The following is a 24,688-nucleotide window of genomic DNA, read 5'->3' as shown; positions in this document are numbered from 1 at the left end:
TTTGATGTTGTTTCCAGTCGAGCATTTGTGTAGTTGTGTTTTTGCCATGGGATAGTTATCTATTTCCTGGGTAGTTTTGGTTGTAGCTTGACCCTTTGGGATGGAGTTTTCCTTCTAGTACTTTCTGTAAAGCTGGATTTGTGGATAGGTACTGTTTGAATTTGTTTTTGTCATGGAATATTTTGTTTTCTCCATCAATGGTTATTGATAATTTTGCTGGGTAAAGTAGTCTGGCCTGGCATCTGTGGTCTCTTAGTGTTTGCAGGATCTCTGTCCAGGCCCTTCTGGCTTTTATGGTCTCTGCTGAGAAGTCGGCTGTAATTCTGATAGGTTTACCATTAAATGTTATTTGGCCCTTTTCCCTTGCAGCTTTTAATATTTTTTCTTGGTTCTGCATGTTTTGTGTTTTGATTATTATGTGGCGGGCAGTTTTTCTTTTCTGGTCAATTCTATTTGGTGTTCTGTAGGCCTCTTGTATGTTTATAGGCATTTCTTTCTTTAGATTAGGGAAAATTTCTTATATGATTTTGTTGAGAATAGTTTCTGGGCCCTGGAGTCTGATGTCTTCTCTTTCTTCAATGCCTATTATCCGCAAATTTCTTCTTTTCATGGTGTCCTTAATTTCTTGGATGTTTTGTGTCAGGAGTTTTCCAGATTTGGCATTTTCTTTAATGGTTGATTCAATATCTGTGATTGTATCTTCTAGCCCTGAGATTCGTTCTTCCATCTCTTGGATTCTGTTAGAAAAGCTCACCTCTGTGTTGCTTACCTTCTTCTCTGAGGTCTCACGTTCTCGTTTTTCTTCTGTCTGTGTGTTTATCATTGAATCCATTTTCATTTTCAGATCTTGAACTGATTTTTTTATTTCTTTCATCTGACTTTTTGTATATTCCTGAGTTTCTTCCATTGCCTCTTTATAGGTCTTCAGAGCTTGAACCATTTTATTTATTTCTTTCATCTGGTTGTTTGCATTTTCCTGCAATTTTTCCAGTTCCACTCTATGTGCTTCTTTTACGTCTCTCACCTGTTTGTCTGTATCTTCCTGCATTTGATTACGAATTTTATTTGTTTCCTCCATTATCATCCTCATTAGTAAGGATTTGAGGTCATTTTCTTGTATTTTCGTTGTATTTGAGTTCTCTGGGTTGTTTTCTTTGGGATAGCTGGAAACTGGAGACGCCATGTTGTTTTGGGGTTTTTTTGTGTATGCTTTTTCGCTGTCCTTTAGACATCTTGCCATCTTTGTTTTTGTTGGGTAGCTTCCAGAGTTGGATGGAGGGAGTCTGATGATAGATTCACTTGTTTTCTCATGATTTCCCTAGGCTGCGAGCTCAAAGCTTCACTGGTGTGGATGTTAGGAGGTTAGCCCTGTTGTTCTGGTCTCTCACAGCCAGTGATCTTCAGCCCCCCCTGTGCTGTAGATCCTGCAATTGTTCTGGATCTCTGAGTGAGCGTTGGGTCAGGCCAAGGTATCCACAGCCTTCTGTGTTCCCTGCCAAGTCCAGCCAGGAACACTGGGCCCGAACCACGGGCTGAACTCAGCTAGATTCTCAGGGCCTGAACCGTCTGCCGAACTCAGCTAGGGATTCTGGGCCCAAAATGCACACAGGGTCCAGCCAGAATTTTTGGGCTGGGACTACGCACCAAGCTCCACTAGGGCCTTTTGGCCCAAAGTGTGTGCTGTGGTCAGTTATTGACTCAGGGCCCGAACTTTCCACCAATCTCAGCCAGGAATTCTGGATTCAAACTACACACTGTGTCCAACCAGAGTCTTAGAGCTGGTGGAACCGAGAGCTCTGTCCAGCCTGCGCCACAGCAGGAGAACTGCGGCTGCTCTGAGTTAGCGCCAATGGTGGAACCAAGTGCTCCGCCCAGACTGTGTTACTGCAGGGGAGCTGCTGCTGTGCTGAGGTGGTGCCTAGGATGGAACTGAGCACTCCACCAAGCCTGTGCCACAGCAGGAGAACTGCGGCTGCTCTGAGTTAGCGCTGGTGGTGGGACCAAGTGCTCCGCTCAGACTGTGTCACCGCAGGGGAGCTGCAGCTGAGCTGAGGTGGCACCTAGGGTGGAACTGAGCACTCGGCCAAGCCTGTGCCACAGCAGGAGAACTGCAGCTGCTCTGAATTAGCGCCGGTGGTGGAACCAAGTGCTCCGCCCAGACTGTGTCACTGCAGGGGAGCTGCCCCTGAGCTGAGGTGCTGTCTAGTGTGGAGCTGAGCGCTCCACTAAGTCTGTGCCACAGCAGGGGAGCTGTGGCCGAAGCTGAGTTAGTGCCTCAGGCAGAATTGCTTGCTGGGCTGGGCCAGTACCTGGGACTCTGGGGCCGAACTGTCTGCTGAGTCCAGTCTGGGTCCGAAGGCTCCACGCAACCCAAATCCTGCCCCGAGTCCCCTCTCCTGCAGCAATTCCCACCAGCCACCACACCAATCGCCTCCACCGGAAGGCTATGAGCTGCAAACCTCAGCCGCTGGTGCTGCTCCCTCTGCCGTTGCCGCTCCGATCAGAGAAAAACCACGCTCCTCCCGTGTGCAGGGGCACGCAGGTCCTCTGCACCCTGGTCCCTCCGAACCGTGGGGCACTCCCGCTGCCGTGATGTTCGGACCTCGGTGTTCCTGGCTCAGAAATCTGTGCAATTCCCTGAATTGTTCACTGGAGCCTCCAAACGCGGTCCACACTGCTCGCCGCCATCTTGGATCCTCCTCAGGTGATTTTTCAATAGAAACTTCAAAGAAATGAAAATAGCACAGCCATGCACACAAACATACTCTCTCTTTTCTCTTTTGTTTCTCTCTCACACACATACACACACACACACTCACATGTACACTCAATAGACATATACATTCATACATATACAAAATGACACAAAATATAAAACCCTTTTAGAACTAATCACACTTTGTTCTGAAACATTTACATGCTTAAAAACTCAAGTAGTGACCTTGACCCTTTCTATCCTTCTGCAAGTCTGTGGTGAGGATTTCACCAGAGAGACTGCTTGGACATGGGTTTAAGCAATAGAAAGTCTTTATTAGGCAGCTGGTGACTATACTGAGTATTTGGTATCCTAGTGTAGCCACGAGCCTTTTTCAATGTGAGCTTTCATGCACAGAAATCATGCTCTGGGTGGACATGCCTCATTTAACAAGAAAAGTTACATAAGCAGAACTACTGATGCTGAAAAGTGAGGTTAGTACATTTTGAGACTTTCCCACACATATGGACCTGGATGAGTTTTCATTTTGGCTGGTGGTGCTGTCTACTGCTAAGTACCACAGTTTGAATGGTGTTTCCATCACGGAGTCAGTTGTACTCAGGGCTAGGAACGTGTTATAGAGCCTTTAATACAACTGGGTAGGATAGCTTAGTAATTTCTTGAGACAAAACCCCAGCATGCACCATGGCCAAATCAATGCAAAAAGTCTTAGCCTAGAAAGGGTCATAAGAGTAGGCATAGTTTTTATGAATATTGTTCTATAAGGTAATATCTTTAAACATGAAGAAATGTGTATACTGAGAATCGGGATGCAGAAGTGTTAGAAAATACTCTGTACCTGCAGTACATCCTGATGACCTCAGCCGTCTACTTGCACATTTATTGAAGCATTCACTTTCCACATTCAGTGCCTGCTATGAATACATGAAGTCATCAGATAACTCACAGACATACAGAGTACACAGACTAATACTATCCAGATTCTATTTTTGGCTTCAGCTAGAGACAAGGTGATAGTTATAGTACCTTGAGCTAAAAGTAATCATAGAACATAAAACCTGTATCAGTATTATTTACTTGTCCTTGTCAGTTTCTCTAAAAGACCAAAGTTCAATTTCAGATAGGAGGAAGGGAAGCCATTAGACTCATAAATGACTAAGGTCATGAGATTGATGTGTTACACCAGTAGTTCTCAACTTTCTTAATGCTGTGACCCTTTAATATAGTTTCTATGTGGTGACCCTCTCCCCTGCCCCCGCACTATAAAGTTAATTTCATTGCTAATTTAAAACGGCAAATTTGCAACAGTTATGGATCATAAAGCAAATATCTGTTTTTCCAGTGATCTTAGGTGACCCCTGTGAAAGGGTCATTTGACACCCCCCCAAAGGGGTTGCCACCCAGGGGTTGATAGCCACTGTGTCACATGACTTAATGCAAAACCCTGGCCTCTGGGAGCCACAACAGAATAGTCTGAACCACAATTCCCATAGGACAGTCAAAGAGATGCATAGCGGTAAAGGACAGAGAAGGAAGTAGCAATCAACAAGGCCCTTTAAGGACACTTAGCACACAGTTGCAAATGCATGACCCACTTTAAACCAACTGAAAAGGTAGTCTGAAGAGTGGAAAGGGCTGATACCTTCACTCCCAACTTCTTTTGTGGTTGTAGCAAGGATATTAACTGCAGTCAGATGCTGCTTTATTCTTTGTATAAGAGGGCTAACTCATGAATCCACGGAAACAGCAGTTAACGAACAAATGCCACAGAATGTCAACACCACTGGATGCTTTTAGATGCTTGACCAGAACACCAATTCTCTCTCAGAGAGAGTTAAAAATTGTTAGATCAATTCAACAAGTTAAAAATAAATTTGAAAATAGGACTAACAAAAGTGAGAGAAAACAAGGAGGGGAATTGCACAGAATAAATCACTAAGATCCATTTTCAGTAAGAGGTCATCTTAGATCACACCAGGAGTCAAAGATTATCAGGAGGCACTAAGGCCCTGTCTTCTCTATCTGGTAGCTGATGCCTACTAGTCTTGGAGCCCTAAGACCTAAAACAGTGGCAGTCTCCCATGTGACTGAGACCATGATCAGAGAAAGGGGAAATCTCCAGACCCAATATATACATTGGATAATATTTTCACATTGAAACAACAACGTGGGCAATTTGAGAAGGGAAGCTATGCTGGAAGAATGTGAAGACTGTAACTCTCTGTGTTGTGGGGATTCAGCAGAGAAGACTGCTCAGACATAGATTTAAGCCAATAAAAAGTCTTTATTCAACATCTGGTGACTACACTGGGTATTTAGAATGCCAGTGAAGACATGAGCCTTTCTCAAGATGAGCTTTTAAGCGCGAAAACCATATTCTGAGTTGACACGCTTCAGTTAACAAGAACAATTAGCCAGAAGTGGAACTACAGAAGCCAAAAGGCAAGGTTAGTACATTTGGAGACTTTTTCATAACTATAGACTTTGATGGATTAGGTATTTATTTTAATTTTTTTGCCAAGTGGTACTGTCTACATGCTGAGTTTTACAGCATTTCCATCATGGAGTCAGGTGTGCTAAGGAAGGTCTAGGAATCTGTTATTCCTGAAGCATCAGGCTGTAGGATAAAAAGGGCAGAAATTTCTTGTGAACAGGGAGTTACAAGAAAACATATTTATTTATTTTAAAGTTATGTGCATTGGTGTTTAGTCTTCATGTATGTATGTTCACAATGTGCAGTGCAGTGGTCATAGAGGCCAGAGATGGTTTCAGAAGCCTTAGAACTAGATAGTTGTGAGTCCACATGTGGTGCAGAAAACCAAACCCAGATCCTCTGCAAGATCTCTTGGTGCTTGAGACCCATGCCACTAGAGGGAGCCCACCACTGACACTGGAGGGCCAGGAACCAGAAACAGAATAGCTCAGAGAGCTAAGGTAAAACTAAACACAACTGGCCAAAAAAAAAAAAAAAAAAAAAAATCAATGAAATGATTCCTAATAATATTCTGCTGTGTTCATAGATGATGCTTAGCCCAGTTGTTCTTACAGAGGCTTCATCCAGCAATTAATGGAAATAGATGCAGAGTCCCTTAGCCAAACATTAGACAGGGAGGGCTACAGGAATCCTGTGGAGGAGGGGGAGGAAGGATTGTAGGAGCCAGAGGAGTCAAAGACACCACTTGAGACCCCACAGAATCAACCAACCTGAACTCATATAGGCTCATAGAGACTGAAATGACAACCGAAGAGCCTGCATGAGACTGGCCTAGACCCTCTGTGTATGTTGTGGTTGTATAGCTTGGTCTTTTTGTGGGACTCCAAACAGTGGGAGCAGGGGTTATCCCTGACTTTCCTGTCTACTTTTAGGAACCATTTCCTCATACTGGGTTGCCTCATCCAGCCTTAGTAGGAGAGAAAGTGGTTAGTCTTCTTGCAATTTGATATACCATGTTTGGTTAATATCCATGGGGGGGGGGGTGTGTGCCCTTTTCTAAAAAGAAATGGAGGAGTGGAAGGAAGGAGTGCAGAGTTGTCAGGGGAGGGGCTGATAGGAGAGCTGAAAGGGGAAACTGAGGTTAGACTGTAAAAAATATTAGAAGATACCTACCTATTCCTTATTCTTCTTATCTCATGTGTTAATTAGAGTACCAGAGTTCTTTCATCTCATCAAGAGCCAATAGCTCTGAGGACAGGATGAAGTGTAAATATGGGAAAGGTAGGCCTTAGGAGAAGACACTTACCAGGGAGGCTGTTGAGCACTAAATTATAGGCTGATGTTTTAAAAGGAGCTGGAAAGAAATAAAATTTATAGCAGCAGCAGCAGCAACAACAACACACACACAATTACTCAGAGATACACCACCAGCCACATTGTTAGGGTATATTATTTTTAAAAAAAATCATTAACTGATGAACAGCATCTTGACAATGGTTTTAGCTTCTTTTTCCTCTTGATGTAATAAAATACCTTTGACAAACATCATCTTTTGGGAAGACAGGGGTATTCCCTTTAGAGTTTCAGACAAACACAGTTCAGTAGGGTAGGGAAGATGTGGCAGTAGGCAGTGACATCAAGGTGGAAGGAGCAGGAAGTGAAGTGATTATATTTCATCTGCACTTAGATGCAGAGCTAGAATAGGTCATAGGGTCAGGCTATAAAAGCCCAAAGCCAGATGCCAGAGACATACTTTCTCCAGCAAGGCTCCATCGCCCAAAGGTTTGATAACCTATCCAATAGTGCCACCTCCTGGGGACAAAATCTTCAAGCCTGTAAGTCATTGTGATACATTTTATGTTCAAACCAGAAAACAATCATGTGAGATAGGCCTAGTTATGAACTGAGTTTCATGGATGAAGAAGAAGTTTCAGAGCTTTGAGCTGACATGTTCTTAGGCAGTTACTAGCAGAAGCGCCGTCCCAGTTTTGATCGCCTAGCTCTAGAGCCTCAGCTGCTTCTCTTTCCACAGACTAATTTCTTGAGCAAACTACAAAGGATGATAAGGAGTGGAACAAGAAAGCACCTTCAAATAATGATGCTAGTCTAACTGGATTTGAGCTCGTAGAAGAATGCAAATAGATCCTGTCAATCACCCTGCACAAATTTTAAATCCAAGTGGATTAAAGACATCAACATAAAACTGGAAACACTAAATCTGATATAAGAAAGAGTGGGGAAAATAGTCTTGAATGCATTGGCACAGGAGGCAACTTTTTGAAGAGAACACCAACAGCTCAGGCAATGAGATCAACAGTCAATAAATGGAACCCCATGAAACAAAACAAAACAAAAGCTTCTGTAAGGCAAAGGATACAGTGGAGTACAGAGCTAAACAGAGAATTTTTAACACATGACCCTAGCTGAGAGGGAGTAAAGGAAACTGAAGTCTCCACCTCCTGTAGCCAGGTGGGACTTCCAGTGGAGGCAGTGGGACACCAACCCATCCACAAAATCTTCAACACAAAATTTGTCTCATCTACAAGTAGTGCAGGAATAAAAATGGAGCAGATGCCCAGGGAATTACCAATCAATGACTGGCCCAACCTCGTGGGAGAGAGCTAGCTCTGACACTATGAATGAAAATATGCTATGCATGCAGACAGAAGCTTAGCATAACTACCTTTTGGGAGGCTTTATCCACCAGCTGATGGAGACAGATGCAGAGACCCACAGTCAAAGTAGGCCTAGCCAAGGGACTTTGGTGGAAGAGTAGGAGGAAGGGTTGAGGGAGCCAGAGGGTTCAAGGACACCACAAGAAGACCTATGGAGTAAACTAACCTGGGCCCATGGGGGCTCACAGGGACTGGCTCACCAATCAAAGAGCATACATGGTTGGACCTAGACCCCTTACATATATGTAGCAGAGGTGCAGCATGGACAACCTGTAGGTCACCTAACAAGGTAGTAGGGGTTTTCTGTTCCCTGCATTGGATTCCTTTCTCACAGCTGGACTGCCTTTTCTGCCCCAGTGGTGGGGGATTTTCTTAGTCCCACTTCAAGTGGAGGTGTTAAGGTGGGTTGGTACCATGTGTGGGTCTCCCCTTCTCTGAAAAAATAGAGAGGTTGGCAACAGGGTGATGGGGTGAGGTGAGACTAGAAGTAGAAGTGGAGGGTGCTGGGATTAGACTGTTAAGTGATTAGATAAATAAATAAATAAATAAACACATCTAGACAGGGCAAAGAAAAACCTCTCTTAAGCTGGTTGAATATATGAGGTTCATAGGCAAGCAACATTACATCATCTTTGTATTTCCATTCCTTAAAGTCATGCATAGGTTTCTACTTTGAAATGAAAAGAGTAAAGGCAAATGCTCTTTTTTGATCTCTCTCAATGCACACCCCCACACAAGAAGTCATAGGTGGCAAAAGCTTAGGTAGAACCCTTGAGTTTCTTTTATTTTCTTTCTTTGTTTTTGGTTTTTCAAGACAAAGTTGCTCTGTTGCACAGAGCCCTGGCTTTCCTGCACTCTCTTGGTAAAGCAGTCAGGCCTCAAATTCATAGTGATTTGCCTGCCTCTGTTTCCCGAGTGCTGGAATTACAGACATGTGCTATCCAGAAAAAAGGGCCAATGTTGTTATTAAACTCTGACCTGAATAAAGCACTCAGCTTGGTGAGGCACCACACAAAAGCCTTAGCATGTGTTTCTTTAAATACTGAGTATAATTGTACAATCTTGGAGTCTGATTGGAAACTGAAAAAGCCCTCAATCTGTGTTGCTTCCAAAGTCTACATCAGATTTTTATCATCAGGTACTGCTATGTAAACACCCTGCATTCTTACCTGATGTAAAAGCAGGGGTAAAGATACAGACTTTGTGAGTTGTCATTGTTCAGATGTGAGGTCTTGATGTCTCAGATGCCTTCGAGCCATTCGGACTTCCTCAAGTAACGTCAGTGAAATTTCTGTAATAACCACATACACTCATGTCGCTCAAAGGTGGACATTGGAGGAATGGTTACATTAGCCTGGAGATATACTGAGGTCAAAGAATGGTTGTTCCCACCTTCCCAAGAATATTTGAACAGAACCATTCGTTTCCAAAATGACATCATGGGGGGGGGGGACAAACGACATAAAGCATCATTTCTCCCTCCTGTTTCTTCTTAGAAAGCACAGTTTCATCTTTCTGTACTGAGATAATCCATCACAGGCATTTAGTTGCCTCACTTGGTGGGTGATCCAAAAATCTCTGTGACAACACTCTATGGAGAGGCAGGTCTGAGTCTAAGTAGTCTTTAACATCTCAAGTGTAGTCTCATTCATTGGGTGTTCTAGATGCTAAAGACCTTCCTATCCCAATGGAACAAAGAAATGACACGCTAATGACAGAAAAACAACCCTGGAGAAACATCCATTTAAAGCCTACTCCTGACTATCCAACAACATTGTTTTCTCAGCAAAAGTTGAGAACATTTGGCTGAAAACCATAGCAAGGTAAGTGATTTTCTTTACAGGAGATTTTGAAAAGCTACAGCAGTATGAATTTCCACTGAATTGCAGATCTTTTGCTTTTCCAACAGGGAAAAAGGGCCTGAAAATCATCCCACCTACAGTGCCCAAAGGGGAAGAGTCCAGCCCATTACTCATAGGTAGAGCACCAGGATGGTAGCCAGCAGTGCCCATGTTTCCACGGAAAAGTTTGGAATCAGGTCAATTGCTCTGCCCCGAAATCTGCTCTCTGACCTTTCCTTGTACTTGAGGACTTGAATTCTTCTGAGTCTACTCGTGAATTCATAATGCCAGTCTGCAGTATTTATGTTGCTAGGAAAGGAGGTGGAATGGTTTTACCCCCATCAACTGCCTATCTGTGATGGGTATGGAAAAATATGAGTGTCCACGTTGGTTGACAGTTTACAATAGTTTGTGTTCACCCACATTCTGACTTCATTAGTTAATGAATCACTAATGTTCCCTGCAAGAGTTCCAGAGATCATGGATATTTACCAGAAATTCAATAGAGTGGGTGAGTTAATGCTTCCATATCTATCTTCATTGCAACACACGTTAAGTCTTTGTACACAAGCTCGATCTATAACTCATTTCACATGTGGGTTACTATCGCTGGAATCCCTGTGTGCCTTAGAAGATTTAATATATTGTATAACCTCTTTTGGCAAAAAAAAAATCAATTTATCCCTTTATAAACTAAGGTTTTCAGTGCATTTTTGTTATTTTTGCATCATTGATGATTTCCATACATATTCTGTTTATACAATGTTATTATTAAGGCAATAGTCTGGGCATTACTTACTATTATATTACCAGTCCCTGTGCCAGTTAAAGAAAACCCCAGAGACACCAAAATGTCTTAGTGTCATCTCAGCCCTCCCCACCTTGGATTTGACCAAAAGAAAACCCAATCTTGATTTCTCCATTTCCTTCACCTTGTCTTCTGTCTATCTGTGGCATGCGGTGGTCTATCTGAAATCTATGCAAGTAAATTTGTCTGTACCTGTTGCTTATGTCTATATCCCTAACAAAGATCCTAATTCCGTATTTATGGAATATTACAGAAAATATGGCATGGCAAAGTGATGGTGACAGATTCTTTAGGGAAAGCTTTATAGAGTTTACAGAAAAGAACTAATTTACTTACCCCCAACAAACCCTCAAATACTCAGAAAACCAAAAACTACTGCAAAAATACACTATTAAGCAATGTCACAAAGCAAACCTTAACAGATACAAAATGATCAAAATTATCCCTTGTATCTTATCACACTGCCATGGATTAAAGCTGCAACTCAACAACGACAGAAACAACAGAAAGCCTAGAAACTCATGAGAACCAAACAATTCCCTACTCAAGGACATATGGGTAAAATATGAAGTATAGAAGAAATAAAAATGCTTCCTATAATTCAATGAAAACGAAGGCATAACATAGCAAGACTTATGGGACACAGTTAAAGCAGTGTGAAGAGGACAGTTCATAGAACTAGGTAACTTTATAATGAAATTGGAGCAGTCCCATAATAGCAACTTAACAACACACCTAAAAGCTCTAGAATAAAAAGAAGCCAACTGCCAAAGAAGAGTAGCTGGCTGGAAATCATCAAACTCAGGACCAAAATCAATAAATTAGGAAAAAAGAGAACAACTCAAAGAATCAACAAAATCAAAAGCTGGTTTTTGTTTGTTTGTTTGTTTGTTTTTTAGAAAAACAAAAAATGATAGACAAATTCTTAGCCAAACTAACTAAAAGACAAAGAGGGATTAATCAAATAAAAAAATGCTTCCTATAATTCAATGAAAACGAAGGCATAACATACCAAGACTTATGGGACACAGTTAAAGCAGTGTGAAGAGGACAGTTCATAGAACTAGGTAACTTTATAATGAAATTGGAGCAGTCCCATAATAGCAACTTAACAACACACCTAAAAGCTCTAGAATAAAAAGAAGCCAACTGCCAAAGAAGAGTAGATGGCTGGAAATCATCAAACTCAGGACCAAATCAATAAATTAGGAAAAAAGAGAACAACTCAAAGAATCAACAAAATCAAAAGCTGGTTTTTGTTTGTTTGTTTGTTTGTTTTTTAGAAAAACAAAAAATGATAGACAAATTCTTAGCCAAACTAACTAAAAGACAAAGAGGGATTAATCAAATAAAAAAATCAGAAATGAAAAGGGAGACATAATGACAGATACTTAGGAAATTTAAAGAATTATTAGGTACTACTTCAAAAGTCTATATGCCACAAAATTTGAAAATCTGAATGAAATGAACAATTTTCTTGATAGACACCAACTACCAAAATTGAATGAAGATCAGTTAAACAAATCAAATACTCCCATTTCTCTTAAGGAAATAGAGGCAGACATCAAAAGTTTCCCAGCCTCAAAAAAAGCTCAGGGCCAGATGGATTTGGTGAAGAATTCTACCAGACATTCAAAGAAGAGCTAAAACCAACTTTCTTCAAACTATTCTGCAAAATAGAAGCAGAAAGAACATTACCAACTCATTCTATGAGGCCACAGTCACCTTGATACTTAAACCACACAAAGACTCAAAAAAGAAAGAGCATTTCAGACCAATTTCTCTTATCAACATTGATTCAAAAATACTCACTAAAATACTCACAAATGATTGAAAAACACATAAAAATTTTCATTCACCATGAAAAAGTAGGCTTCATTCCAGGTATGGTTAAATATACTCAAATCCATCAGTGCAATCAACCATATAAAAACTGACAAAAAACCCCCCACATGATCATCTCCTTAGAAGCATTTGACAAAACCAACACTCATTCATGTTTAAAGTCCTGGAGTGATCTGGGACACAAGGCACATACCTAAACATAATAAAACCATCTACAGCAAGCTGACAGCCAACACGAAATTACATGGAAAATCAGACCAATTCCACTGAAATCATGGACAAGACAAGGATGTCTACTCTCTCTGTGTCCCTTCAATATACTACTTCAAGTCCTCACTAGAGCAATAAGAAAACTAAAGGAGATCAAGAGTATACAAATTGGAAAGGAAGAAGTCAAACTATCACTATTTGTGGATGATATGTCAGTTTACATAAGTGACCCTAAAAATTCTACCAAGGAACTTCTACAGCTGATAAACACATTCAACAAAGTGGCTGGATAAAAAAACTTCTGTATACAAATGACAAATGGGCTGGGAAAGAAATTTGGGGAACTACACTCTTAACAGTAGCCAGAAATAATATAAAGTAACTTGTTGTAACTCTAGCCAAGCAAGTGAAAGACTTATATGAATAAACTGTCAAGTCTCTAAAGAAAGAAATCGATGAAGATATCAGAAGATGGAAAGATCTCCCATCCTCCTGGATCAGGAGAATCAACATAGTAAAAATGACTTTATTACCCAAAACAATTTACCAATTCAATGGAGTTCCCATCAAATTTCCTACCCAATTCTTTACAGACCTTGAAAGAACAATTCTCAAATTCATATGGACAAACAAGACACCCAGAACATCTAAAACAATCCTGTACAAGAGGGGGAGACCTGGTGGCACTCAGAGGAAGGACAGCAAGTAGCCAAGAAGAGATTTGATACCCTATGAGAATATACAGGGGGACGTAATCCCCCTCAGGAACAGTCATAGGGGAGGGGAATAATGGGAAAATGGGGGGGGGAGGAATGGGAGGATACAAGGGATGGGATAAACATTGAGATTTAACAAGAATAAATTAATAAAAAAATGACAAAAAAATAGAGAAAAAAAATGTATATAAGAAGCTAAAGAGCAGTGCTTTGCATAGGAAAAAAAAAACATGTTCCAGAGGACTCTCCATCTCTGATCTCAAACTTTACTATAGAGCAACAGTAATTAAAACAGTATGGTACTGGCATAAAAACAGGCTGGTTGATCAATGGAATCAAATTGAAGAGCCAAAAATAAATCCACATGCATAAGGACAATTGAATTTTAACAAAGAAGGCAAAACCATAAAATGGAAAAAAAGACAGCATCTTCAACAAATGGTGCTGGACTAATTGGACGTCTACTTGTAGAAAAATTCAAGTAGATTCTTTTGTATCACCCTGTACAAAACTCAGATCCCAGTGGATTAAAGATCTCACCATAAAATCAGACACACTAAATCTGTTAGAAGATAAAGTGGGGAAGAGCATTGAACTCATTAGCACAGGAGATAACTTCCTGAACAAAACACTGACAGCACAGGCTCTAAGGTCAACAATTAATAAATGGGACCTGATGAAACTGAAAAGCTTCTGTAAGGCAAAGGATACTGTCAACAGAACAAAGTGACAGCCTACAGACTGGGAGATCTTCACCAACCCTAATCCAACAAAAAGACTAATATCCAAAATATATAAAGAACTCAGGGATTAAACATCACCAAACCAAACATCCCAATTAAAAATGGGTACTTATTTAAACAGAGAATTCTCAATAGAGGAATATCAAATGGCAGAGAAACACTTAAAGAAATGCTTGATGTCCTTAGTCATCAGAGAAATAAATACAAATCAAACCGACTCTGAAATTCCACCTTACACCTCAAATGATAGCACATGATGGAGGTTGCAGAGAAAGGGGAACACTCCTCCATTGCTGATGGGAGTGCATACTTCTACAACCACTTTGAAAATTACTCTGGCACTTTCTCAGGAAATTGGGAATAGTGCTACTGCAGAGCCCAACTATACCACTCCTGGTGGTGTAGACGCTCCACCATACAACGAGGACATTTGCTCAACTATATTCATAGCAGCCTCATTTGTAATAGCCAGAATCTGGAAACAAACTAGAGGCCCCTCAACTGAAGAATGGATAAAGAAACTATGGTATATTTACACAATGGAATACTATTTGTCCATCAAAAACAAGGGAATGTTGAAAATTTTCAGGAAAATGGATGGAGCTAGAGACAATCATCCTGAGTGTGACCAGATGGTTTCAGTGCAGAATTCTATCAGACCTTCAAAAGAGAGCTAATGCCAATACTGTTCAAAATATCCCACACAATCAAAACAGAAGGAATATTACCAAACTCATTCTATGACCCACAGTCACCTTGATACCTAGTCCCAAAAAGACCCCACGAAGAAAGAGAATTTCAGACCAATTTATCTTATGAGCATTGGTGCAAAAATAGTCCATAAAATACTTGTTAACTGAATCCAAGAACACATTACAAATGTCGTTAACCATGACCAAGTAGGCTCCATTGAAGGCATGCTGGAGCTGTTCAGTATATGGAAACCCTTCAATGTAATCCACATATAAACAAACTAAAAGAAAAGAACCCCACATCATCATCTCCTTAGTTGCCAAAAATGCATTTGACAAAATCCAAACATCCATTCTTTTTTGAATCTTGGAGAGACCAGGGATACAAGGCACATACCTAAACATTAATAAATCATATGTACAGCAAGCCAACATCAAATTAGGTGAAAAGAAACACAATGAAATACCACTAAAATCAGGTACTGGACATGGCTGCCCATCTCTATATCTCTTCCATATAGTATTTGAAGTTCACGCTAGAGCAATAAGACAAAAAAGGAGATTAAGGGGACCCACATCAGAAAGGAAGAAGTCAAAATATTGCTATTCACAGAATATATGATAGTATACACAAGTGACCCCAAAAATTCTGCCAAGGAACTCATACAATTGATAAACACTTTCATCAAAGTGGTCAGACACAAGATTAATGCAAAAAAAATCAGTAGTTCTGTATACAAGAGACAAGCAGGTTGGGAAATAAATTAGGGAATCTACACCTTTCATAATAGCCACAAATAATACAAAGTGTCTTGGTGTAATTCTAAGCAAGCAAGTGAAAGATTGTAGAAAAAACTTCAAGTTTTTGAGGAAAGATAGTGAAGAAGATATCAGAAGATAAAAAGATCTCCCATGCTCGTGAATCAGGAGGATCAACATAGTAAAAATTGTCATCTTACCAAGAACAATCTACATAATAAGTGCAGTCCCTAGCTTAATACCTACACAATTCTTTACAGACCTTGAAAGATTAATTCGCAATTTCATATGGGAAAAAACCCCAAAGAACCCAGAATAGCTAAAGCAATTCTGTACAATAAATATTTCCTGGAGGAATCTCCATCCCTCATCTCAAGTTGTACTATAGAGCAAAAGTAATAAAAAACCTTTTATTGCCATAGAAGTAGACCGGGTGATTAATGGAACTGAATCAAATACCCCAAAATTGACCCATATATTATGGACAAATCCATACAATGGAAAACAGGTAGCATTTCCAACAAATGGTGTTGGACTAACTGGATGCCTACATGTAGAAAACTGCAAAGACATCCATATTTATCACCCTGCACAAAACTAAAGACAATGTGGATCAAGACCTCAAGATAAAAACCAGACACACTAAAACTGTTAGAAGAAAAAGTGGGTGAAGAGCTTTGAACTCATTGGCACAGGAGACAACTTCCTGAACAGAAGACAAATAGCTCAGGCTCTGAGATCAGCAATTAATAAAAATTTATTTTTAGTAAAAATGAATGCAGACATTTTGATGAGACATTAGTGGATATACTTTGAACTATCCACACTCTTAAAGATTTTTCTTCTCGAGGCCTGATTTTTCTAGATTCAGTTATTGGGCATTTATACCCAGAAGCAAGTATGAGTTTTCTTCTGCCACTTTTCTATTACTCATCACCAAGTTTCACCCTAGCTAAGGATTTCATTGTTACAGTCTCTCTGTGTCTCTCTCTTTCTTTCCCTCTCTCTGTCTCTCTATGTTTCTCTGTCACGTTTTTACTCTTTGTGTCTCTGTGTGTATTTATTTGTGTGTGGGTGCTTCTGTCTTACTACTGATACCATATTTGTTGTTGAATGATTTTACAGGATAAAATCCTCTAAACTACTAATTACTCCAAAATGCTAGTGCCTGTTCTTGTTCCCCTGATAAAGGAGAGGATCCTGGCTGCAAGACAAGCATGCTAAGACCTCATACTTTCCCATTACACCTGTCATCCTGAAGGCTCTGGACTCCAGAGACATGTAGATCCAGCCTATGGTTCATGGTGCTAATACTGTCTTGAGGAGACCAGCAGGATGTCACAGGATCACATAGTTTAGAAACCCATACCCTAATTCTTTACCTATAGGTCTAACTGAGACATAGCTAGCAATGCAGAGCTGAAGGCTACTGGAGGAGATTCAGCCCCCAGACCTCAACCTCTGGCTCCTCTTGCTTGCAGGACTGAGAACCCTCAAAGTTTGTGGGAACAATCAATCAGTGCCATAGACAACCATATGGCTAAAGGTCAGTGGAAGAACACAATGAACAAAAAGCAGGACAATATGGCACCACCTGAAACCCCAGCAAAGTCTGGATATCCTAACGCAGCTGGAACACCAGAAAATGACATTAAATCTGTGCTCTAAAAGATTGTAGAGACATTTAAAGAGGAAACGAATAAATCCCTCAAAGAAATACAGAAAACTACAGTCAAACCAATTGAGGCCTTATAAAACATACAGGAAAACACAAACAGCTGAAGGAAATGAATAGAACTGTTCAAGTATTGAGAATGGAAATAGAATCAATAAAGAAAACATAACCCAAGAAAATCCAGGACTTGGAAACCTTAGGGAAGAGAACAGGAACCACAGAGCTATACATCACCAACAGAGAACATCAGATATAGAAGATACAACTGAAGAAATCGGTACATTTGTAAAAGATAATATTAAATCAAGAAAATTCCTGACACAACATCCAAGAAATCAAGGACACCATGGAAAGATTAAACCTAAGATTAATAGGAACAGAAGAAAGAGAAGATTCTGGACTCCAAAGACTTGAAAATATTTCCAAAAATAATAATAAAAGAAAATTTCCTCAACCTAAGCAAAGAGATGCCTTTAAACATGCAAAAGGATTACAGACCACCAAATTGATTATACAAGAAAAGAACCAATTTCCAAATAATTGTCCTAGGTATCAGGGAGTAGAATATTTTTTATTATTGTAATTTATTTATTTATTACTATGAATTGACATTGCATCCCGATTGCTATCCCCTTGCTCTTATCTTCCAGTTCCTACCCTCCCTCCCTCCCTCTTCTGTTCTATTCCCCTCTTCTAGACTGCTGATGGAGGGGAGCTCCTGCCACACCATCTGATCATAGTCTTTCAGGTCTCATCAGGGTAGCCTGTATCCTTTTCTCTGTGTGTCCTTTAGACCACCCTGCCAAGGGGCAATGATCAAATCACAGGTACCAGAGTTCATATCAGAGGCAGTCTCCTCTCTCCCCCTCAACCTCCCACACAAAGAGAATGAGCTACCCATCAGTTTCATCTAAACATAGTGTCTAGGTACTCTGTATGCACTGTCCTTGGTTGGTGCAACAGTTTGTGCAGGCTCCCTGGACCTAAATCCACTAGCCTTGGAGGTCTTGGAGGTCCACCTTTGGAGCTCTTGACCCCTCCAGGTGCTTCCAGTCCCTCTTCCATAGAACTCTCAGGTGTCCACCCAAGGTCTGGGTGCAAGTCCCAGCATCTGTCCAGAGTCCCTGCTGGGTGGAGTTTCTCAGAGGACTTCTATTTTGGGCTATTATCCATTTATAAGTGAGTACATAACATGCGAGCCTTTCTGAGTCTGGGTTACCTCACCTAGGATGTTCCTGTCTAGTTCCGTCCATTTGCCTGAAAATTTCAAGATTTCCTTTTTTTCCTGATAGCTGAATAGCACTTCATTGTGTAAATGTATCAGTTTCATTATATATTTCAGTTAAGGGACACCTAGGTTGTTTCCAAATTCTGGCTATTATGAAGAAAGATGCTATAAAAATAGTTTAGCATATGATCTTTTTGTATGCTAGAGCATCTTTTGGGTATATGCCCAGGAGTGGTGTATAGCTGGGTCTTGCAGTAGCACTTCCCAATTTTCTGAGAAATCACCAGATTGATTTCCAAAGTGGTTGTACAAGTTTGCATTCCCAGAAGCAGTGGAGGAATGTTCCCCTTTCTCCACATCCTTGCCAGCATGTGCTGTCACGTGAGTTTTTTTTTATCTTAGCCATTCTGATAGGTGTAAGGTGGAATCTCAGATTTGCTTTGCTTTGCATTTCCCTGATGAATAGGATGATGAATATTTCTTTAAGTGTTCTCAGCCATACAGTATACCTCTGCTGAGCATTCTCTGTTTAGCTACATAACCCATGTTTTAATTGGATTATTTGGTTTGGTGGTGTTTAATTTCTTGAGTTATTTATATTTTTGGATATTAGCCCTTTGTTGGATGTAGGGTTGGTGAAGATCTTTCTCAGTCTGTAGGATGTTGTTTTGTTCTGTTGACAGTGTCTTTGCTACAAGTCATGGGTCTGGTTTGAGGACTAACTATCGTTACCGGATCCTCACTGGGACTGCTGTTGGATTATTCCATTGTTGCCATGTGTCAAGGAGACTCTTAATCTTTGAATCTGCAGGTCTGGCCCCTTCATGTGTTCCAGCAGGTCATACATGGGGTAGATGTTGGGCTGAGGTCCACTCAGAACCCTGGATCAGGTCCTGCTCCCTTGTCCTCAGGACAGGACCCACTCTTTCACTCCCATGGCCTCCGGGTAGGGCAGCTCTCTAACTGCCTGTCATCAGGGCAAGGCCAGCTCACCCACTCCTGTGTCCTCAGAGCAGGGCCCACTCTACCACCTCCATATCATCATGGCAAGGCCAGCTCACCCACTCTCCTGTCCCCAGGCCAGGGCCCATTCTCCTGCTCTCATGTCACCAGGGCAAGGACTGCTCATATGCTCCCATGTCCTCAGAGTAGGGCTCGCTCTCCTGCTCCCATGTCATCAGGGATGCGCTTCTCACCAGCTCCTGTATCCTCAGGGCAGGACCCGCTCTCCTGCTCCAGTGTCAGAAGATGCTATCTTTTTTCCATTGCATGGGTTTGGCTTCTTTGTCAGAAATCAGGTGTCTATAGCTATGTGGGTTTATTTCTGGGTCTTCAGTTCAATTCCATTTGTCAACAACCCTATTTCTATGCCAGTGCCATATTGTTTTTATTACTGTTGGTCTATAGTACAGCTTGAGATCTGGGGTGGAGATTCTTCCAGAAGATCTTTCATTGTAGAGCATCATTTTAGGTATTCTAGGTTGTTTTTCCCATATGAAGTTGAGAATTGATCTTTGAAGTTGTGGATATTTTGATTGGAATTGCATTGAGTCTGTATATTACTTTTGGTAACATGGCCATGTTTACTATGTTGAATCCCCCAATCCACAAGCATGGGAGATCTTTCCATCCTTTGGAATCTTTTCAAATTCTTCCTTCAGAGTTTTGAGTTTTTCATACAAATCTTTCACTTTCTTGGTGAGAGATACACCAAGATACTTTATTTTACTTGTGGCTATGATGAAGGGTGTAGTTTCCCTAACTTCTTTCTCAGCCTGTTTGTTACTTGTATACAGGAAAGCTACTGGATTTTTTTTTTGTGTGTGTTGATTTTGTATCCAGCCACTTTGTTGGCTACTGTCAGCAGTAGAAGTTCTTTGATAGATTTTTGGGGTCCCTTATGTATACTGTCATATCACCTGCGAATAGTGATAGTTTGACTTCTTTTCTGACTGGTATCCTCTTGATCTCCTTTAGTAGTCTCAGTGCTCTAGCTAAGACTTAGAGTACTATATTGAAGAGATATGGAGAGAGTGGACAGCCTTGCCTTGTCCCCGATTCCAGTGGAATTTATTTAAGTTTCTCTCCATTTAGTTTGATGTCAGCTATAGGCTTGCTGTATATTGCCTTTATTATGCTTAGGTATGTGCCTTGTGTCGCTGCTGTCTCCAGAACATTTAACATGAATGGGTGTTGGATTTTGTCAAATGCTTTTTTTGGCATCTAAGAAGATGATTATGTGTTTTTTTCCTTTCAGTATGTTTATATGATGAATTATATTGATGGATTTCTGTATATGGAATCATCCCTAGATGCCTGGGATGAAGCCTACTTAGTCATGATGAATGATAGTTTTGATGTGTTCTTGAATTCAGTTTGCAAGTGTTTTATTGTTTTTGCATCACTGTTCATAAGAGAAATTGGTCTGCTATTCTCTTTCTTTGTTGAGTCTTTCTGTGGTTTAGGTAAAAAAAATGACTGTAGCTTCATAGAATGAGTTTGGTAATGTTCCTTCTGTTTCTATTTTACAGAATAGTTTGAAGATAATTGGTATTATCACTTTTCTGAAGCTTTGGTAGAATTCTGTGCTGAATCCCTCAAGTCCTGGGCTTTTTTCCCCCCTGGGAGACTTTTGATGACTGCCTCTATTTCCTTAGGTGTGATAGGACTATTCAATGAATTTACCTGATCTTGATTCAATTTTGGTAGTTGGTAGCTACCAAGAAAATTGTTCATTTCATTTAGGATTTCGAATTTTTTGTCATTTAGGCCTTTGAAGTAAGATCTGAAGATTCTTTGGATTTCCTCAGTGTCTGTCACTATGTCTTCTTTTCATTTCTGATTTTGTAGATCTGAATACTCTCCCTATGCCTTTTAGTTAGTTTTGCATCCATTCTGTCATTCTGTGTCTTATTACTGTGTTCTTGAGGTCATTGATGTTAAGAGACATTAATGACCAGTGGTTGTTAGTTCCTTTTGTCTTGATGTTGGAGGTGGTAGACTGTGTGTGTTTCTTCTGTGTTTTGGATTTGTGGATATGTAGGTATTTATTTCTTGTGTTTTCTTGTTTGTAATTAGGCTTCTGGAGTTGGAGTTTTCCTTCTAGTACCTTCTGTAGGTCTGTATTTGTGGTTAGGTACTGATTAATCTTGGTTTTGTCATGCAATATCTTTTTCTCTATCTACGGTAATTGGAAGTTTCACTGGGTATTGTAACCTGGGTTGACATCTGTGGTCTCTTAATGTTGACATGACTTGCATCCAGACCCTTCTAGCTTTCATAGTCTCTGTTGAGAAGTTAGGTGTTATTCTGAAGGGTTTGCCTTTATATATGACTTGACCTTTTTCTTGAAGCTTCTAATATTCTTTTTTTGTTGTTGTTCTGTACATTTAGTGTTTTAATTATTATGTGGCAGGAGGAAGATTTTCTTTCTATTGGAGTTCAGCAGGCTTCTTGTATGATAATGGACATTTCTTTGTTTGGAGAAGTTTTTTTTTTTTATTAATTTATTCTTGTTACATCTCAATGTTTATCCCATCCCTTGTATCCTCCCATTCCTCCCCCCCCCCCCCGCCATTTTCCCATTATTCCCCTCCCCTATGACTGTTCCTGAGGGGGATTACGTCCCCCTATATATTCTCATAGGGTATCAAGTCTCTTCTTGGCTACTTGCTGTCCTTCCTCTGAGTGCCACCAGGTCTCCCCCTCCAGGGGACATGGTCAAATGTTCTGTGATTTGTTGAACATATTTCTGTGCCTTAGAGCCTGGAGTCTTCTCTTTCTCCTATTTCTATTATTTTTAGATTTGGTCTTTTTATAGAGTCTGAGATTCTTGGGTATTTTGTATCAGGATCTTTTTAGTTTTAATGTTTCCTTTGATTGATGTCTTAATAACTTCGACAGTATTCCACACTTAAGATTCTCTCTTCCATCTCTTGCATTCTGCTGATGTGGCGTGTGTCTGTAGTGCCTGTTCTCTTCCCTATGTTCTCCAACTCTATGATGGCCTCAGAAAAACCCCTCTGATTAAGTAAGACAATTTTGTACAATAAAATATCTTTTGGAGGTGTCTCTTATCCCTGATCTCAAGCTATACCATAGAGCAACAGCAATAAAAAGTGCATGGTACTGGCATAGACACAGACCGGTGGATTAATAGAGTTGAACTAAAGACCCAGATGTCTGCTTCAGTTTCTGTCTTCAGATTTTTGCTTTCAATTTTTGTCCTGACTTCTCTAGATGGTGGACTGATTCCAAACTGTAAGTTGAAAAATCCTTTACTCCACAAGTTGCATTTAGTTATGATGCTTTATCACAGCAATAGAAATCCTAGCTAAGACTCATATATATGATAATAGTAAACGTAATCTTGGCCAAACCAGCAGTCTAAATAATCCTATTTCAATTTTGCTTCTGCAGGGGCCTCTAGAGAATCTGCTGTTGCTGTAACCCTTTTCATTTCCCTGAGATGGTTGCTTCTAATCTGAGATGATCTGAGATACAGCCTTTTAGTGCGTGTGTCCTGTAGATTCCATTGCTGTGTGAATCTAGCTTTGTTCTTTAATGCTCATCAATCAATCATGTCATTCTTATAGTCCAAGGTAAATGCATGGAAGAGTAACCCAGAAGGAAAAAGCTAAAGAGGCAGAAATAGAACAAAATGGGGCTGGTTAGGCCAATGCCCAATGCCTTCCCTTGTATCCTTCTTATTCATGTACCTGGTGACATGAGAACTGCACTAGCATGCCTAGCATGCTGTTTTTTTCTTACTGAAATTGATAGCTTATATGCTATAGCTCATGGGATGCCTGACCTGACTTCCACTGGCTGAATGAATTTCCATAAATAGGGTAAGTAAAGTATTGCTCTGAAAAAAAAACTTCATGTTATATTCAAAGTTCAGAAGTCATAATCTTTTGATCGTTTGCATATGTCTGCATGTATGCAAGTGCGGGGAAGTGTGTGTGTGTGTATGTGTGTGTGTGTGTGTGTGTGTGTGTGTTCATATGTGCAGGGTGTTTGTGGAAGTTCAAAGTTGATGAAATCTTTCTCTGTCCCTCTTTCTTTTACTGTGTCATAAAGATTACCAAATTACTGGTCTAGTTAGTTAGCTGGCCCATAGGAATACCCTATCACTGCCTCTCAAATATTGGGATTATGGATGGCTGTCTAGCCTGCTCATCTTTCAATTTTTTCGAGGTTCTTAGTTCTAGTTCATACATTTGCATAATGAGTGCTTTATCCACCCAGTCATGTCCTTAGCCCATGTATATTGACTGTGCACAAACATCCACACAAACAAGAGCAGCAGTGTCATCTAACAAAGGCACCCATCCATTAATCTGTGAAATAACAGTGTACCTGGGCCTAGAAGTGTAGGACAATAATCTCAGCTTTTGGGAGGTTGCATCAGGGGTTTCAGGATAGCCACAGCTTTTTGGTGAGTTCAAGGCCAGCCTAGTGTAAATGTGACACTTAAAAAAAAAACAGCCAACTAGCCAGCCCAATCCAACCAAACCAAAAGTAAGACAACAAAGAAACAAACAAAAACCATATGCAGAAAATGCTCTTGCTTTTGTCTATTTTGGGAAGCACATGATTTTAGAACTTTGGTGAGTAGAGGAGGTGAGCAGCTTGGTGAATGCCCAGAGTCCTCCAAACATGAAGAGAATCAATCCTGTCTTCATTACTTCATTTTCTTCACAAAATAAATTGGCTTCTGGTGTCATGAGACACAGCCTGGTAGGCTCTCTATCAAGCTCCACTTATGGTTCTATCTCTTGATACAGCCCTTAGAATGACAGGTTTTTCAGGTCGAAAAAATCCTTGCTTTCTTAGTTTTAAAGGAATCTGCAACAGTTATAGAAAAAACAACGAGAGCTAAGCAATGGAGGGTCACCAAGCAAAAAAATAAGGAAGAGATTTATTAGGGAGGAATATGCTTTATAAGCACAGAAAAGTACTTTTTCTTTGGTGTCATTTCTTAGGAGCCATCAATGTTTTTTAAAATTTTGGGGTCTGGATAGAACTCAGGTGTTCATGGTTACAATTGAGGCATTTTCTCTAATGAACCACTCCACAGAATTAAGAAAATCATTATACTTTTTTTAAAAAGCAATTCCCGAAATTTGTGGATAAATGGATTGAGCTAGAAATGATCCTAATGAGTGAGTTAACCCAGAAGCAGAAAGAATCAAATGGTATATACTCACTTATATCTGCATACTAGCCCAAGGGGCATGTCCCACGAAAGCCTTCACTTACCAGGAAACTGGGACAGAGGGGAGGGCATCCTATTGGGACTCTAAATGAGAGACGCATGGGAGAATAGCAAAATAAAAGGATC

The 24,688-nt window shown here is 40.3% G+C and overlaps 1 protein-coding gene across 4 annotated transcripts in view; it reads right to left on the bottom strand.

Annotated features, from left to right (window-relative positions):
• LOC127202537 (cytochrome P450 3A9-like) overlaps window positions 1-24,688 on the bottom strand; it is a 112,550-nt gene that overhangs the window by 42,155 nt on the left and 45,707 nt on the right. The window contains exon 13 of one of the 4 annotated variants that reach the window (XM_051161182.1): window positions 23,947-24,192. The exons of the other annotated variants lie outside the window; for them this stretch is intronic. Coding sequence (XP_051017139.1) covers window positions 24,097-24,192 — 96 coding nt within the window. The 3' untranslated portion in view covers window positions 23,947-24,096. Of the gene's footprint in view, window positions 1-23,946; window positions 24,193-24,688 lie in introns of those variants that run through there. 4 annotated transcript variants of the gene reach the window in all.

Source organism: Acomys russatus, chromosome 19, assembly GCF_903995435.1.
Source record: "Acomys russatus chromosome 19, mAcoRus1.1, whole genome shotgun sequence".
NCBI classification, from domain to species: domain Eukaryota; kingdom Metazoa; phylum Chordata; class Mammalia; order Rodentia; family Muridae; genus Acomys; species Acomys russatus.
This window is presented reverse-complemented; position numbering and strand designations above follow the sequence as displayed.